Source organism: Dermacentor variabilis, unplaced genomic scaffold (assembly GCF_050947875.1).
Source record: "Dermacentor variabilis isolate Ectoservices unplaced genomic scaffold, ASM5094787v1 scaffold_18, whole genome shotgun sequence".
NCBI lineage: Eukaryota > Metazoa > Arthropoda > Arachnida > Ixodida > Ixodidae > Dermacentor > Dermacentor variabilis.
Genome location: NW_027460346.1, coordinates 6823902 through 6841637, shown reverse-complemented (window position 1 = coordinate 6841637; position 17736 = coordinate 6823902). Strand labels below are relative to the sequence as shown.

Sequence of the window (17736 nt, the reverse complement as noted above, 5' to 3'; positions counted from 1 at the left end):
ACAGTGCGGTGTCTTTTGATAGGTTATTGTGAAAATGTTCTTTATATATAATGTCAGTTCTGAACGTGAATAAGAATTTGCCCTCAGAAGCAAACGGAGCATGTGCTCATTCGGCTGCTAACACGTTCTTTTGTACCAATTTGCCTTTCGTTGTTTTGTATTTGCAACTAGTCGCGGCAGCCTCACGTGCATGCTCGCGCGAGCAGACGCCGCTTGAGCGCGGCGAAGCATAGACAAAACGCGCGGAGTGATAAACTTTGGTGACCGCACTTCTTGCGTAGCTTCCACAGCGTTGCACCTTATGTATGAAACGGAGTATAAGTGTAGGTTTCGATGGAATCCAGAGTAATCAGCATTTTTTACCGTTATATGTACAGGAAACCAGCTTTCCCGTGCTGTAGCACTCCGGCGAAAACATCCGTAACTGAACCACCTGTCTTTCGCGCATTGTAGTCGGAACCTTTGCTGTGCCATTAAAATCCGAATTTACTTATCGAACCCCTGAAAGCGTTGAAAGTAGAGTGTACTAGACTATGGTCGAAAGCTACCGCGGATCATGGCATCAACAAACACATGGACGTGCCCTGTTTCTTGTGTACCGTGTGTACCCATGGATCGGTAACATCAAACATTATGAACAATCCGGAACTGTGGACATAATAATTATTCGTAACCACCATTCATGCAGGCGACATCGGCGGAATATTTTACGTGTACTTACGTACAACGCAAAAAAAAAGAACAAAAAATCAGCTTTTGCGCTTTTGCAATTCGCGCTTATTTTAGCACATGGTTGCTAGATGCGTACAGATGCAGCTACTGCTTTAGAGTCTACAAGGCTACACGACGCAGTACCAGGGGTACCAGGCACCAAGAAGTACATACAACACAATATCAAAGCGAACAATTTAGCATAAAAAGCTAGTGTGAATTAACTGTGGCTATTTTAAATGACAAAGCAATCACTGACAGTTTTTAATGGTACAAGCTGCGCAACTTTCCTTCAAAAGTCCTCATTTTTTTCGCAAGTCGCTTTGCACATTTAACGTATAGCTGCGCCGCCTAACGTCAATTAGCTAGTTATAAATTTCTTTTTAATTTTTGCAAATAGTTGTAAATAATTTTTGAACAGCCGATAGAAGGGGCAATTAATTTTGTAAGCTAAGTTAAATCTTTTTATTGGTTCTGCTTTTTTAGCAGTAGGCGTTCATCAAAGAGCGTTTCCTTTGCAGGTTAGAGACATTTTGGACTAAATTCAGGTTGCCGTGGGCAACCGGGTTTTGGGTGGTGACTCGTCTTCGGGTGTTTAGTGAATCCTCCTGGCCTCCTTTTATTTTGAGGCAGGCAAGTCAGCGAAGTGTATATCAATGTGCCTAGGACGCGTGTAGTTGCTACTGATCGGGACGTTGGTGAACTGGGGCGCGTGCGATTGTTCGAGTGCGCGCGAGGCAGCTGCCCTACCCGATGGAGGTAGCAACAGCGGCTGTCTTCGTTCACTTCGTGGCGGCGGTGCTTCATCGGATGACAGCAAGCCCATCCTAGCTACGGAATGCGCATCGACGCTCTCGGGTCTCTCGTGCATTAGCATTCGTACATACAACTCACTCCCTCATAGGTTCCCACCGATTTCTTGAATCGCCCGTCGTTTTTCATTTGTCGTGGGCAGCGTTTATGATTTTGGGGAGTGCCGGTTCACCGCGAAAGAAGAGACCGAAGTTCAAGGTTGGAGGCGCCCCTGTGCCGCTCGCACATTTGTTGCTGGTGAGCGGTTCCTTCTTCTTTTTCGCTCAGTTGCGAGCTCGTTCGTGGCGTGTCGAGTGTAAATGCTGCCGACAAGGATCATGTAAAGCCTTTTCGGGCGGGCGCCCCGTGCCTAAAGTGCTCGGAGCGGTCAGCCGCGAAGGCTTACGTGACGGCGTCTGGTCGTTCGCACGCGACGCCGCCACGAAAGGGTTTTTAGTTTAGTGGCGGCGTCTTTGTCCCCCCTGCTGCTCTTCAGCCCCGTGGGTGACGTTTGACGGACGCCGCTCGCAAGGGGGAACGTGCGGCGAACGCGAGCGCGTGCGTTCGAAACCACCTCGTGCCATCCGCAGGTGCTACCGCCGTCACTTGGAAGACGACGACCATGGCGAGCAGCGACGTGATCGAGGTGTTCATTGAGACGCTGCACGGCACCGCCTTTGAGCTACTCGTCTCACCTGCGGACACTGTGGTTTCGATCAAGTCGAGGATATCAAGACTCGAAGGTGCGTATTTAGCCACCATCCGCTATGTTTTCTTGCACTTGGCGTCAGAACTGCGCCGCATTCAGGCTGACTCGATGCGGCGGCGTTCTGGAACGCGCCCAGGCAGTATGCGATCACGACGCGAACTGCAGCCGATTGTCTAGCACTTCCCAATTTGGGTTTGCTTTTCCTGTTTTTTTAGCGGCACGGCGGCAGATTTTCGTTTATGCCTTCCAATAATTGTGAACTGCGCATTACAGAGATGGAGACGAACTATTAGAGCGCGTTCTTTCCGCGTCTGTGTGTGTGTCTGGGGAAACCCGAGCCGGCATTCGGCACACCGGACGCGGGACACCAGGAAAGGCCTGTTGATCTTTTTATTAGAAGTGGCAGAACACTTCGGTTCGAAACGGCAGCTTTGATTAGTGATACGTTGCGCTTTGTGCATTGGCCTGATCTATAATCCCGGCGCCGCGCGAGCCGTATCGAAACCAGGGAGGCTTGTCTTTTTCAGGTGCAGAAAAGTGTAGGCCTTCTGAGCTGGTCGGCAAACGTGTTGGCGTTTATTCATGCGCTACCGTGAAGCGAATATATGTTGAGACGGCGTAGAACAATGTCCAGCCCGTGCCACGTACACGGCTCGTGCCGAAGCGTTCGAACGACGGGGCCCCTTGCGTCGCGCGTGGGTTGGCGACTGTGCATGATGTTATCGCAAACAAATGTCGGCTCTTGCCTGATGCCGCATTGGTGGTTACGCAGGTCTACGTCTGTCGCCGTTTGTTTTAGGACCCCGTTATTAAAAAAAAACAGTAAAAAGCCTTTGGAATTGAAGTCTAGGACGATCGTTGCAATAGTAGCATCGGATGGGTGACACGTGCGTCACGATCGTTCACCTCGAACGCCAAGCAGCGTCTGCACTGGCCGTGTTATTATTTTTGGACGTTTTTTTTTTCCTTTTCCGCCTGGCCCGGAGCGTAACGTGGGTGTGCGTGGCGGTGGATTGTTTTCTTTTTAGCCGCACGTTCTTGCTTGGAGCGTGGAAGACGCGACGTCAAGTACCATTGCAAGTACTCATCAACTGCATCCATTTCCCAGCCTGCCCACTGTGTTTAAAACTGTCACGCGGCAGCACACGCTTGCAGCGAACTTCCGCCGTCAGGCTGGCCTCGCGACTTGGTTCCACGTCGTTGCCATTGAAAGAAGTAACCGCGGTACTAGGATGCCGCTTTCCTGGCTAACAAGCGCGTACGATACCAGAGAATTTTTCTGTGAACCAGCTTTTGCAGGGTGAAACAGTAACATTTGTTAACGTTTACGAAAAATTGGAACGCAGGCGAATGGTGCATGTCGCACTGCTACTGCTATCGGGATTTTGAGTGAAGAAATTGATTACTTGTGCAGAAGGATGTATTAGCATATAAAAAGAGCATAGTTAACATGTTAACATACGGACTCTGATTCTTCTTTGCGAACAATTGCTTTGAACGGTGCTCATTGTTGGAATGCTTGCACCCAAGTACGATTTTCTTTTCAATTAAGCTTGTGCAAGCGGTGTTTGTAATCTGTTCAAGTAATTATTCATAGATCAAGTCCACTTGTGTGTCATGACAGTCATTATAGCTGTCACTTCTGGTTATGCAGATGCCAGTGCTGCTTTATCGTGTCTAATTTTGCAGCCTGTCTCTACTTTGAAGGCTTTACTGGGGCTGTTGCAAAACCTCCAGATAAATTTTTGCAAGTGCGTCAAGTATCCTTGAAGTAATAACCAAACATAGCAGAATTCAGCAGCAAGAGCATGTTCTAAAGAAGTCTTGTTGGTGTATGTGCAACGAGGTCACTTCCATGGAGGATGGTTAATGTTTATGGCATTAGGCCTCGTGTGTTTTGCTTGTCTGAATGTCTAAAGGAAAGAGGCTTTTAATTTCCCTGCTACGCCCATTTTTGTTGATTTTTTTTTATTCTGTGAGTAGAAGGGTTAATGAATGTGCTTGTCAATTTCTGCGTAACACGATGGTATCCTTATATGGTTATCAGGTTTTTACAAATTCGGAAAATTTCTATGAAGCTCCCAGTTCATGCAGTGGTAATTACATACTCTTTATTGTGATGTCTGCTGTCTTTTTCTTATCTGTGTTTCAGAAACTTAGTAACATGCAATTGGCTTCTTGTAGTTTGAGTGCTTCTTTCTGTTTAAATTATGGCGTTTTTAACATTTGCCTACGGTAGATGACATTGCAGGGCATGTCGACTTGTTTTGACACAGCAATCGGCAAACATAATGCATGGCTTCCTGTTGGAGATCCAATGTTCAAAGGGTACCACTGTTTCTAAAAACGAGAGGGAAGGATGGCAATTTTTCTTTTCTCTTTTTTGTTTAATTGAAGCTGAAGGGCTTCTTTTATCTTACAGATATGAGAAAGCAGCAGACAGGGGTAGGTAATGTTTTATCAGTATATGACGAGGGACCCATGATGCAATCTTTTGCATTGGAAATTGCTGACAGTTGTTGGGCTTATCTCGTGAAGAACTTGTGCAATTAAGGGACATGCTGGTTTGAAGTAGCATTGATTTTTATTGTCTAGGCTGGATGAATGAAATGAAGCAGTTGTTTTAAGAGCCATTGTGCTGGCCCCTCTGTCAGTTGCATCTCGTGCTGCTGTTCCATGCAATCACCAACATTGGTGCATTGTCTTGCCAGAGTAAAGCGTTGAATTATATATATATATATATATATATATATATATATATATATATATATATATATATATATATATATGTGTGTGTGTGTGTGTGTGTGTGTGTGTGTGTGTGTGTGTGTGTGTGTGTGTGTGTGTGTGTGTGTGTGTGTGTGTGTTCTGCACCTTTTGCAGGGTCTGTACTTGAATATGTTGGTTTTCTGTGTTCGATGTTCTGCCCAAGCCCATCTCCTTTTACTTGAGCTGCAGCTTTTTTTCTTACACAAGCCATAGATGTTTCCTGCATTTGAACCTGGATCTTGGTGCTTTCCTAGGGCAGGGCCCACTTAGTGTCTGCTCACACTTGCTTTAGTAGGCAGAATGCATCGCCTCAGGGTTTATGTGCAGATGGCTTAAAGCTTTAGACTGGAACCCAGTGAGAAGCTTGAAAAAGATGACCTTGATTTTCAGCACACCCTCTGCAATTAGTTTGCGTGCTCATACAACTAGCATTTGCAAGTGAATCAATAAATGGCAAATGCTGGTTGAAAATGGCACTAAGGCAAAGGAAGTTTGGTTGTTACATATGGTGAATTTACCTGCTTCTCCATGATGTTATTTGTTTGTCCCATAATATCCCTTTTTGGCTGTCTCTGCTTTTGTGTTGGGGCAAAAGCTTTGTGAGACAAATTTGTTGACCTAATTCCTCGGGAGTGATCATGCTTAGAGTTAGAAAATCTCACTATGAGGAATTAATCGGGCATGTTTTCCTTTTTGGAGATGCTAAAAACAAAAAATAGAACTGTATTACTAAACTATGCTTCTGCAATACCAAAAAATCCACTTCTAACACGAGTACGCTAGAGAAGGCAGAAAATATGTGTTCATGAAACTGGTGGCGCCGCCGCCACCTTGAAGCTCCCACAGCAGCTTGCTATGACGTTGTGGATTTTGACGGCATCTGCTTTGGCATCAGTAAATATGGGCTACATTGTATTCTAAAGGAACTTAGCAGTTTCGATAACTTCTACAGCACCACAATGGCTCATATATAAGTAAATACTTATGTTACCGATGTACCGGTGCTTGGGTTTTGGGGAGAAATTTATAAACATTGAAGTTTATCCATCATTTTCTTTTCTAGTACTCAACGCTATTAATGTGAAATTAGCAAAAATAGGTTTCAAGGTATACTTTATTTGTCTAAAATCCATCATAGTGTTGCCTAGTGTGAGGTTGTGGGTACAGTTCTCCGTGTAGTTTCTTGTTGCAAAATACTTGGTCTACATTGCATGTGAAAATATTAAGCTTGAATGTGCCTATATTTGAACGTTGTTTGTACAAAGAGTTTATTCAACACATCTTGCTGTAGACCTTAAAATCGGGATGAGAGAACCCCTTGCAGGACCATTGCGATTGGGTATAAAATACACTTGCTGTCGCTGTCCTCTGTGCTTTTTAGCAGGTGCTCACTCGGGATCACTGCAGTCCTGAGTGCATTATGGGCACACCTGTGGCACTCTCAATGTAAAGGGGTATTCAAGAGGTGTTTCAGCCAAACTTGTGCCAAGCCTTAAAAAGGTCTAGGCGTGCGCCATACAAATGCAAATAACCCAGTATAGTTGACTGTCCTCTTGAACAATTAAGTACTTTTTACTTTGAGCATAAGTCATTTACAGAAATTAATGAATGAGCATTTAAAGTATAGATTTATATGCAATACATTCAATACTAAAGTTGTGGAAAGTATTGAGAAATGCAGTCGAACCCGGCTTCAACAGATAGGCTTGTGCGCTGGAAATAGTTCGATACCCAAACTTGCCTATGACTAACCTTTGTAATGTGTTCGTGATGTTCGACTTTATCTCCAGTTGAGAAAAGAAGCTAGGAAGGAATCCACTAAATGAAAACAGAACTATGTGCACTGGCAGAAAGACTGATCCACTCTAAGTCTATAATTCTAGAAGTGTATTGTACTAATCTTGCCTAACTTTCCTCCTTGGTGACCCTGTAAAGTACAGGAGTACTCCCAAATGTTTATGAAGTTGTAGAAACTGCACCACATGCGTTTTGCCAGCAAAAATGTGGCACTTAGCTATTGAAAAGCACGGAAAACACTTGTAAGGTATGCTAAAGCTGGTCTAAAAACTCCAAACTTGACATTGGCAATATTATTGTGACATTATGACACAGCAAACTTTGCTAATGTCATGTAACAGCAAGTCTAGGTAGGATGCCACTGCTCATGAAAAACATAACCAAAATTGCTGTGTGCATTTCTTGCTATGCTCGTGTGTGGCAGTCGCAGCGATTGCAGACATAGAACAAGCTAGTATATTCCGGCATGCATCCATCACCTGGGTGCTGAAACCGAAACTGGCTCATAGAAACAGGTATTATGGCCAATTATTTAAAACACTTCAGTGCTTGCCAGTATTTTTTTTTGTTTGTTTGTCATTTTGGCATAGGACAAACCAAGATGCATGCACTCCAAGATAAGCAGGGTAACATTACCAGCAATCTTGAAGGTATAGTAAAAGCAGCAGAAGAATTCTATGCTGACCTGTACAGTAACCAGATGAGTCGGGATACCTCCGTTTAGTGATGAGGTCAGAAGGGCCTTGGAAGGATACTCTACAATGGATCACATCCATGTCATTGATCAGGTAATCGAGAAATCCACAGACTACAATAAGCCTCTCTATATGGCTTTCATAGATGAGGAAAAGGCATTTGATTCAGTAGATACCAGCAGTCATAGAGGCATTACGTAATCAAGGAGTACAGACCGCTTACTTAAATACCTTGGGAAAATATCTACAGAGATTCCACAGCTACCTTAATTCTACACAAGAAAAGCAGGAAGATACCTATAAAGAAAGGGGTCAGACAGGGAGACACAATCTCTCTAATGTTATTCACGGCGTGTTTGGAAAAAGTATTCAAGCTATTAAACTGGGAAAGCTTAGGAGTAAGGATCGACGGCGAATGTCTCGGCAACCTTTGGTTTGCCGATGACATTGTTTTATTCAGCAACACTGCAGACGAATTGCAACAAATGATTGGACAGCTTAACAGAGAAAATGTAAGAGTGAGGCTGAAGATTAATATGCAGGAGACAAAAATAATGCTCAATAGCCTGGCAAGGGAACAAGAGTTCAGGATTGCCAGTCAGCCTCAAGAGTCAGTGAAGGAGCATGTTTACCTAGGTCAGTTAATCACAGGGAACCCTGATCATGAGAAGGAAATTCACAGAAGAATAAAGATGGGTTGGGGTGCATACAGCAAACATTGCCAGCTCCTGACTGGAAGCTTACTTTTATCATTGAAAAGGAAGGTGTACAATCAGTGCATTTTACCACTGCTGACATATGGGGCAGAGACTTGGAGACTGACAAAGAGGCTTGAGAACAAGTTAAGGACCGCGCAATGAGTGATGGAACGAAGACTGCTAGGCATGATGTTAAGAGACAGAAATAGAACGGCTTGGATCGGAGAGCAAACAGGTATAGCCAATATTCTAATTGACATTGAGAGAAAAAGATGGAGCTGGACAGGTCATGTAATGCGCAGGTTAGATAACCGTTGAACCATTAGTGTTACAGAATGGGTACCAAGAGAAGGGATCGAGGACGGTAGAAGAGTAGGTGGAGCAATGAAATTAGGAAATTCACATGCACTAGATGGAATTGGTTGGTGTAGAACAGGGGTAATTGGAGATCACAGGGAGAGGTCTTCATCCTGCAGTGGACATAAAATAGGCTGCTGCTGCTGCTGATGATGATTTTTTTTCAAGGAAAAGAAATGCATGCATGCAATCAGTTTAGACTGACAAGGTATTCCTTCATAGCTCTATTTTGGTTAATTTCTGATAAGGAGGTTGATTACAGATGAGAAAATTAAGGCTGAACTTCCATTTTGTAAATTTTATGTTGAAACACCAGTGCTGGTTTGTCAGTGTGATGTCACAATTTCAGAGGTTTTCTCTCCTACTTGTAGGCCATTGTGGCGCAATAAACATTCTTAAAGAAACTTGTTTAAGTTCAGTCTTTGGCTCTTTTAGAGCGTATAATGTAGTTCGCCTTGTACTCCAGAAATCTAGGTTTGAGCAAACGCCGTCAAAATCTGACATGGCGAGCTCGTGCGGGAACTTCAAGGTGGCATCGCCACCCATCTTTCGTTCTTGCTGCTGTTTCGGCTTTTGAAGCCTCTCACGATAAGAGCGGCGGTCTTGGTATTGCGGAAGGGTAATACTCCAATACAGCTGAACTTATTTTCCTGTTTAGTGTCCCTTCAAAGAAACCCCTATGCAGCATTAGGGGCACAAGACTTTTGCCTGGCTGAGACACCTGTTCTCGCAGGTATCCCAGTGTCCCAGCAGCACCTGATCTGGCAGTGCCAAGAGCTGCCAGACGACTCATCCCTGCATGAATGCAACATCACTGATGGAGCCACCATCAAGCTCGTGCTGGGTATGCGAGGAGGCCCCATCAACACCCGCAAAGGTGTGTTGCTCTCCCTGCTGAATAACTTCATTTGCCAAAATCCTTTGGCCTGCTCTGCGTTGTTGGGGACACTTGCATAGCCATTTAAATGTTTGTACCCTTTTTTTAAGCCATGCCGAAATGCATTGGCTTATGTTGCATTGCTGGGACACTTGCGTAGCCTCTCGAGGCACATACACTTCTACTCTGTGGGGACGATGATCAATTGCCTTCCTTGTGATAGATGCAAGTGGCCTGGTATGCGAGAAACGACCACGCCTTGTGATTACGTCTGTTAACATGTTGATGCATTGTTGTGAATAGTTTCGATCTCTGTGCATGTTTGACAAGGAGGTTGAAGGAGGTGCAAATTGTGTTGTGCAGGGCTAGTCTTCAGTTGGGAAAAAATATTGCAGGGTTCCTTTTGTAATGCTACATAATAGCACTTGTTGGGCTGCATACCTGTGTGGATTCACAATGACCCTTTCTTTATATTCTAGTTCTGTTATAGTTTTTCACACATTGATTCTTGCAGAAAACAATGCTAGTTTGCTGTTACATAGTGTGCTTATCAGTGAAACATTTACTTATGTACTTTTCTGGCTTTAACAATTAAAACGCAGTTATTGTTGAACTAAAAAAAATGGGAGAAATGTGCTATGCTTGTGATTAATGTTATGCCTAATGTTTATTACTATATGGTGTCACAGTACTGAAATAATTGGATCTTTGTATTCATTTAACTCAACAGTTCTGCTGGTGTATTTTTGCAAGCCAGCTAAGAAATAAAGAAGTAATGACTAAGTAATAAAAGGTGCCTTCTTTACCACTAGCACTGTTAATGAGCTTGTCTAACTGTTGTAATAACAAGTGCTATTGCAAAATTGAGGGTAGTGGTTCCTAGTGTATCATTGCTTCTAGTTATAGGGTCATGATTGTTAATTTTTACTTGTGCTGCGACCTGCCTTTTATTCTCCTTGAAGCAAATGTCGGGAGAAAACGTAAGCTCAAATATAATTTTGTTGTCTTTGTCACATTTTATTCGCTCTTTGGACAGTTATTTTTCAGTATAATGCTGGTGACAGCAATGTCTGCAGCCTATGCATGCTTGCTGTATTTTTCTATAGAAACAGGCAGAATATTGCAAGAGGTTTTAAAAAAAAGTGAAGGGACGTTGGTTCTTGATTCTCTTGTTTTTATGCTGTCAGAGCATGATGTAACAGCTCTTAGCCATCCTAACAACTGGTGGAAGACCATCACTATTCTATTTGCAATAAAACTTCACTATAATAGAATCGAAGGAGGAGGCAAATTTACTTAATTTTACCCATTACTTCATTGTAAGGTTTGTTAGTGCACGCGGCTGACATTTCCCACAGAGGTAGGGGCAGGAAGGGCGGGGGGTGTGAGCTGTTACTATGATCATAGGGTAAGCTGTGCCAAAGACCTGCAGCACGTCTCCTAACGACTGTAAAAGATGTGAGCATTTGACTGTGGTCTCTAATGCACTGCCTAGGCTAATTCATTTTTGCTGCCATCGTGCGCAGAAGCGGTGGTGACGTAACAGGTCTTGCATCTTTTCAGGAGCATGCCAGTGGAGAGCTGCGAACTTCAGACTTCGTACAACGCTCACTGCTGTTCTAGTGCAGACTTTTCTGAACAACAAAAAAGCTCTTCTTTATGCTGGTGTCCAGTGATGACCGTTAGACGATGAGGGACTTGCATGAAAAGCCAAGCCAAAGTCATACTTTGTAACAATCCATTTCATTTTCTGTTTGGCTTGCCGAGTAACAGATCTCGACGATAGTGTCCGAGCTAATGACGGCGAAAAGAGAGAAAAACGAAATAGATCATTCTCAAGCACAGTCCCAATATGTAAAGAATCCTTTGAATATGCAAGTGCAGCAATTATCGCGGCCACAGTTAGACGGAACAGCATTACTGAAGCATCCTTTCTGCATGTAAGCTACGTACTCTGCTGTCCGTGTTTTGTTATGGTGTAGTACATGACCTTTGACCAAGGCATAGCATGATGTGTATAGAGTGCAGGAGAGTGTGAGAGTTGGCTTCTTCAGTCATGCGCAGCCATATTTGAACTTAAGGGACACTAAAGGCAGATGTCAAGTGAATGTGGACTGTTAAAATACTATTCCAGAAACCCTGCAGCGTTTTTGTGCCAAGAAAAGACCAAGTTTAAGGGAAAATAGTGTCCGAAGTGTCCATATACCTCTATCGCAATTCAAACCGCCTGCCCCCGGGCGGGCAGTTGTGACGTTACATGTGCCATCACTTCCTTTTGCTGCCCACAACTGGGCTAGAGGGGGAGACGCATGCACACTAATCCCCCTCTAGTGTGTGCATCTCCCCTCTAGCCTGGTTGTGTACTGCTGTGGGTGAGTAAAACAGTGCCTGACAGACTGCACTACAGTTTTTGTGCAAAGTGCAACAGCGTGACCAGAAACTGAGCCCTGACAGTGTTGGTTTCGCCGCTGCAGCTGCCACTTTTTGGTCAGGTGGTGTGGACCATTCGGGCATCACACGACCTCACATGGACGTGGCATTCTCTGCTACTTGTACTGTATTTACTCGCATAACGATGGCACTTTTTTGTCAAAAAAGTTGATGCAGATTCAGGGGTGCGATAGTACACGGCTTAAATTTCCTGCGAAAAGAATTTTTTTTTCATCGCGCATTTGCTGCGGGATGACAACAGGTCAAGCAGGCGGCGGCAGCTGTACAATTGCGCTGTAATAGTGCGGGACACCAAAACAAAAATGGCGGCTGGCGGAGCAAGCCGAACACGATTTTTTGTTCTTCTCATGGGTGCATTATGCGCATTGAAACAGTTTATTCCGTATCAGTAATGAGTAATATTAATATTGGCAAGTTTGCGACAATAACATAGCCATGTCCACTTTGAGGGGACAGAAACAGAGATGGGCGTGCTTAGCTGCCAGTGACATAGAAACACATGGTGGGCATGCTACGGAAACTGCGGCATTTGTCTTCACTACTATCCTAATATGGCACGTTTCCGCTAACGGTGGGCAAATATCTTAGCTGTGTTACAAGTGTCAGCTTATGAATAGAGTACACTTCTAATGTATCAGTGTAAACGTGGCCGCTATCGTGGCCGCTCGTGATTTGTTGAGTCCACAGGAGAAGAATCGAAAGGTGCCTTTTTTGTCGTTGTTGTTGGCCAAAACCATTGTTGGCCAAAACCATTATGCCTATAAGTAATAAAGCCAAAACAAGTTCTGTTGTAGCGCTTTTTTTTTTTCATGGAAGTGTGGAAAGTGATGAGTGGAATGAAGTGGGGCATCTGCTTAAGAATGTTTGGCGCGTGCAAACCACTTGGTATGTCATTAAGAGTCGTTCACGTAGCATTTGATAGCATTTGACAAATGGTAAGCGCGATCATCATTAGCTAGACTTGGCACACGCCATATCACTGCAACAAGTTCGGGGTGTGATCATTACGCGGGAAAGAAAAAAGAATAGAATTTTGATGACAAAATTCAGGGGTGTGATCATTATGCGAGTAAATACAGTAGTTTGTGCCGCAAGCTTGCAAAAGCAGTGCAGCACTTTGTGATAATGAAGCTACTGAAACACGAAAGCACTGGCAGTGCAGCGTTGAACGAAATTGAAACCTTTTGACCACCCACATTCTTGTCAAGGGTATTGTCAAATAGTTTTTTTCTAAGCATCAAATAAATGTAGACAAGTAGCATTTTCTTCCTTCCATCTTATAATGCAGGGCAACAGTATTTTTATTATGAGTGGTGGAGTATTAGTTACAGAATTATATTGAGTTTCTATGTCATCGGGCTAGTATTTGAATGTCTCGGGGAGCCTCAAAAATTTACTCAATTTCACGATTACTAAAGCTCTGCTCTGGATTTGATGCCTTAGACGTAAATTTTCATTCCAGACTGAAAAAGGTTTGTTTTATCTATTTGAAGGAAATTAGTGCTTTGCTAAAACAAGATATGAAAAGCATAGGTTTTTAAGGGAATTATGATTACTTCATCATATCTGTTAGTTATATCCCATCTCGTTATGACGAGATTTTATGATATTGCACACATTTAGTAAGGGATCTCTTGTTCTGTAAAAGTTGCTGCTGCTGTGTGTGTGTGTCACCTTCAGATCAGGAGTTCAACATTTTGTTCCTTGGTAAGAGCAGAGCATGATCACTTTTGTTTCAAGGTGTTGGTATACTTCTTAAGACTAACCCAGAGTTGTCGCTGCGATGTCTGTTGCAGCCCGTGTGCTTGTTCTGCGACGTTTGATTACACGTATGTATTGTGGTACCTACCATTTTGTTCTCGATTTGTTGCAACCTGAAATGATAGCGTGCTGCAACATGACTGTGCCAAAGTGTCAAGTGGACAAGATTCTATTGGTCCGTATGTGCCTCAGTTTCAGACTGCTTTTTTAGCATATTTTTATGCCATACTTTGTTGAGCTGAGGCCATATTGTGTAACTATAAATTCCACTTTTCATTCATGTTTTCCTTAATCTGTTACTCTAGGTCACTGATTACAATGATAACAGTGGCATGGGTGCACCCAAGCCAATGAGGAAGGTTTCGAAAAGAATAAAAAAATGAATTGTTACAATTCCAGTTGACTTTGAGTACATATTCTTAAAGAGAGCTCTTATTGGCATCTGGTTGTGCCCTGTGTGCAGCCTACCTGGATGAGCGGCCAACCCTGAATGATGTGGCCAAGTATCTAGACTCCAAAGGGTGGGTGTACGCTTTTCATTGCATGTGTATGACTGCCAAAATTACAGAGTGACTGACATCATTGTTGTGATGCAACTGTACTGAAGAAGACAGTGATTTTACTGAAGAAGACAGTGATTTAGCTTGTGGCAGTGTCAAATAAATTAACTTCATCTATATAGCATTGTCATTGTGTCGCTGCCTGTAGAGCCAGATTAGCAGGCTTATTATTGTGTACTCTTGTAAAGCTGACACTAAGCTGCCCTAGAGCTTCTTTGTAGAGGATGTATGGACTAAAGATTGCTCATTAGTGTTGCAGCAGTGATTAGAGGTAATCTTCTCCAGCTTTGGAATGATTGCAGTGTCAACATGAGAGGAAAGTTAATTTTTATTTGCATTTTGTGAGAGTGAAAAAATTTAGTACACCTTTGTCTTACACTACGTTCTTGCTCCCCTGCACCTGTTGTCTCTGTGTAGCGAGGAGATGAGCCTGAATGTCCCTCGAGTGCGGGCAGTGCGCCTGGTCGTGATGCGAGACGGGGACAAGGTGCATTTGTACACTGTACTGGACAGCGCTCCTAGGTCACCTTCGGGGCTGCTCAGGTGAAGACTGCATGCTGCTGATCTTGTTGATAAGCACTCGAGCTCGGGAAAGCATTAACAGCCGCTAATACGGGTGCTGATGCTGCAGAGCTTTCCTGGAAGTTCTGTATATGAATTGAAACTGCTCTTCAAGGGCTGCAACTCTAAACTGCTAGTAAGCTCGTAAAGTGCAGCTAGATGTTGTCATGGGACTGGTGAGTGAGTGAGTGAATAAACTTTATTGTAGGTCCGGCGAGGACGCGAACTCGTCGCGCACCCGGCTAGTCCCACGTCGGGACCGGCAGGTCTAGCCCACCGGCCCGGTCGCGGGCACGCTGGACGGCCAGGATTTGCTTTTCTAGAGCGGGGCTACGCAAAAGCGAGTCCCACTCCTCCTTGATGAACTGGGGGTATGTCGACCCACACTCCCACAGCATGTGCGCTAGAGTGGAGGTCTGGCCGCAGGAGGGGCAGGCGTCGTCGCGATACACGTCCGGGTAAGCCTCGTGGAGAACGGACAGACACGGATACGTACTGGTCTGCAGAAGCCTAAGCGAAACGGCTTGCGCCCTATTCAACTTGGGGTGAGGGGGTGGAAAGACCCTTCTAGACATGTAGAAGAATTTAATAAGCTCGTTGTGAGTAGCGGGAGCGTCCCTGTGGCCGTAGGGAGGAGGGGAGTCGGTGCTTCTTGTAGAGGAAGCGCGGTCGGTGAGGTCACGCGCAGCCTCGTGAGCAGACTCATTGAGGTTCGGGGGAGCACCCTCGACCGACCCTACGTGAGCTGGAAACCAGTGGATTGAATGATGCGCGAGAGCATCTCGACTCGAGCTGCTAAGAAGACGAGCAGCTTGCTTGGCAATGCAACCCTTCTGAAAAGCCCTAACTGCTGTTTTGGAATCTCTATATATCTCGGATCCACGACCGTCTAGCAGGGCGAGGGCGATGGCGGCTTGTTCGGCGACACCGGGGTCTGAAGTGCGAATGGAGGCGCAGTTGGAAATCTTGCCGCTGGAGTCGACCACAACGATGGCAAAGGTCTTCCCATCGCTGTACTCCGCGGCGTCGACGAAGCCTGCTCTAATGTCTCGTTGCTTGATCTGTTTGAGGATGGCTGCTGCTCTGGCCTTGCGTCTGCCCTCGTTATGGACGGGATGGACGTTTCGGGGCACAGGCGCCACTTCGAACTTGTCTCGAATGCACCTGGGGATCGGGGTACTGACCATCGGGAATCCCGCAGGTTGGTAACCCAGCTCTTCGAGGATGTGTCTACCTGCCGCTGTGGTGCTCAAGCGAGTGAGTTGCGCGCGTTCTTGGGCTTCGGCAATTTCCTCGGCAGTGTTATGCACCCCCAGCCTAAGGAGATCCTCGGTATGGGTCCTGATGGGTAGCCCGAGAGCCCTCTTGACCACTTTGCGGATGAGAGCGTTGAGTTTGTCTCGCTCCGCTCTGAGCCAGTTATGCATAGAAATTGTGTACGTAAAGTGACATAGTACGAATGCATTGATAAGCCTGAGGAGATTGTTTTCTTTCATTCCTCGGTGCCGGTTTGCTATTCTGCGAACGAGGCGGAAAGCGTTGTCTGTCTTTGCGATGATCTTGCTGAGAGCCGTTCCGTTCCCGCCGTTGAATTCGACAAACATGCCCAGGACCCGAATAACGTCAACCCTGGGTATCACCCCCCCGTCACAAGTGCGAAGACTGATGCTGCTTTCGGATACTGGCTTCCAATCTTTGGGTCTGCCTCCCTTCTCTTTTCTGTAAAGCAGAAGCTCCGACTTGGCGGGGGAGCATCGAAGTCCGGTGGGGCGGAGATACTCCTCGATCACGTCTATTTTCGCAAATGAAAGGGCGATATAGTAACATGAAGGTACAAAGGAAACTCGCAAGGGCTTTCTTGAAAAGCTGCGTGGTGGAAAAAATTAATGCTCTGAGCACAGAGCAAGGTATTGCTGCCTTTCCAGGGTATTTGCTCTACCTTCTGAGCCAACTGTTTCGTTTATGATTGGCAGTGTGAGGGCAATTTCACTCTTTCTCTACCATGGGTAAAATGGCCATTTTTTTTTTTTAAAGGTTACGCTAGATTCCTTTTTTTTTCTTGAAGAAACTGTTGCACTGAAAATTTTATGCAGTACATGAAAGCAAAGCAGAATGAACCCGCTTTTCAGGCATACATTTATTAACCAGATTTATCTCGTAAAAAAATATAAATTGCCAAGAACAAGATTGCAGAATGAAATTGAACAAAACTTGTAAAGATATGCTTGTATATAAAAAGGGAAAAATAAAAAAACTTTGAAAATATACAAAATGTTTTGCTATCTAATACTCACTGTCTGCAAAGGAATCAAAATTTATCCTTGAAAACTACTTTTACTGAAAAAATTGCTCTTAGAATCAGTCAGCTGAAAGAACAGCATCCTCTTACTTGCTGTTGCTTGAGCGGTCAATAAAATTGGCCACAGACACAGCGGGATCGCAAGATCTGCAATGTTTCGGAGCATGCACACTGCTTTCATAGGCTGTCGTTTTCGCTTTCAACTCTGATGAGCATGTGCGTGTGTTAAGAGCCCACTCAAAAATCGCAGCCAAGCCGGAAAAAAAGCTAACTCCATAAGAAAAAGTTTAGTTCTCCTACTATATGTTAGCTGGTGCAGTGTGTCCATAAGGGACACTGAAGGTCTCGAAAACGGCGTTGGAAACCATTGTTAACAGGCCAGTGATGCTTACTGGGCACAGTAGGGAAAGAGTTAATCAACTCAAAGCACTGGAATGTAAACCAAAAGGCTGTATGGCAACTTTTCGTTTATCGAATCTACCTGCACCTTGTGGGTGTGAGCAGGAAACCCTACGTCTCGCCATTATTTCTGTAAACCATGGCAAGACGTGGGGTTGCCTGCTTTGTAATTACTTATGGAAATGAAATGTCGCCTTTGTAGTGTGGTGCTAGCAATCCTGTGACGACATGCATCCATTTTTGGATCTCTTACTTGGTCTTTGACTGTGGTGTGTTCAGCACTTTGTTCTTCAGTTTTGT

At 44.6% G+C, this 17736-nt stretch overlaps 1 protein-coding gene across 6 annotated transcripts in view; it reads left to right on the top strand.

The window, feature by feature from the left end:
- The first annotated feature begins 1258 nt into the window (after positions 1–1258).
- Positions 1259–17736, top strand: part of LOC142568281 (AN1-type zinc finger protein 4-like) — a 73003-nt gene continuing 56525 nt past the window's right edge. For 4 of the 6 annotated variants that reach the window (XM_075678269.1, XM_075678270.1, XM_075678271.1 and 1 more), the window contains exons 1-5: positions 1259–1761; positions 2094–2246; positions 9262–9405; positions 14081–14138; positions 14595–14720. In XM_075678269.1, coding sequence (XP_075534384.1) covers positions 2126–2246; positions 9262–9405; positions 14081–14138; positions 14595–14720 — 449 coding nt within the window. In that variant the 5' untranslated portion in view covers positions 1259–1761; positions 2094–2125. Of the gene's footprint in view, positions 1762–2093; positions 2247–3452; positions 3471–9261; positions 9406–14080; positions 14139–14594; positions 14721–17736 lie in introns of those variants that run through there. The other 2 variants (XM_075678272.1, XM_075678273.1) reach the window with 2 other exon arrangements.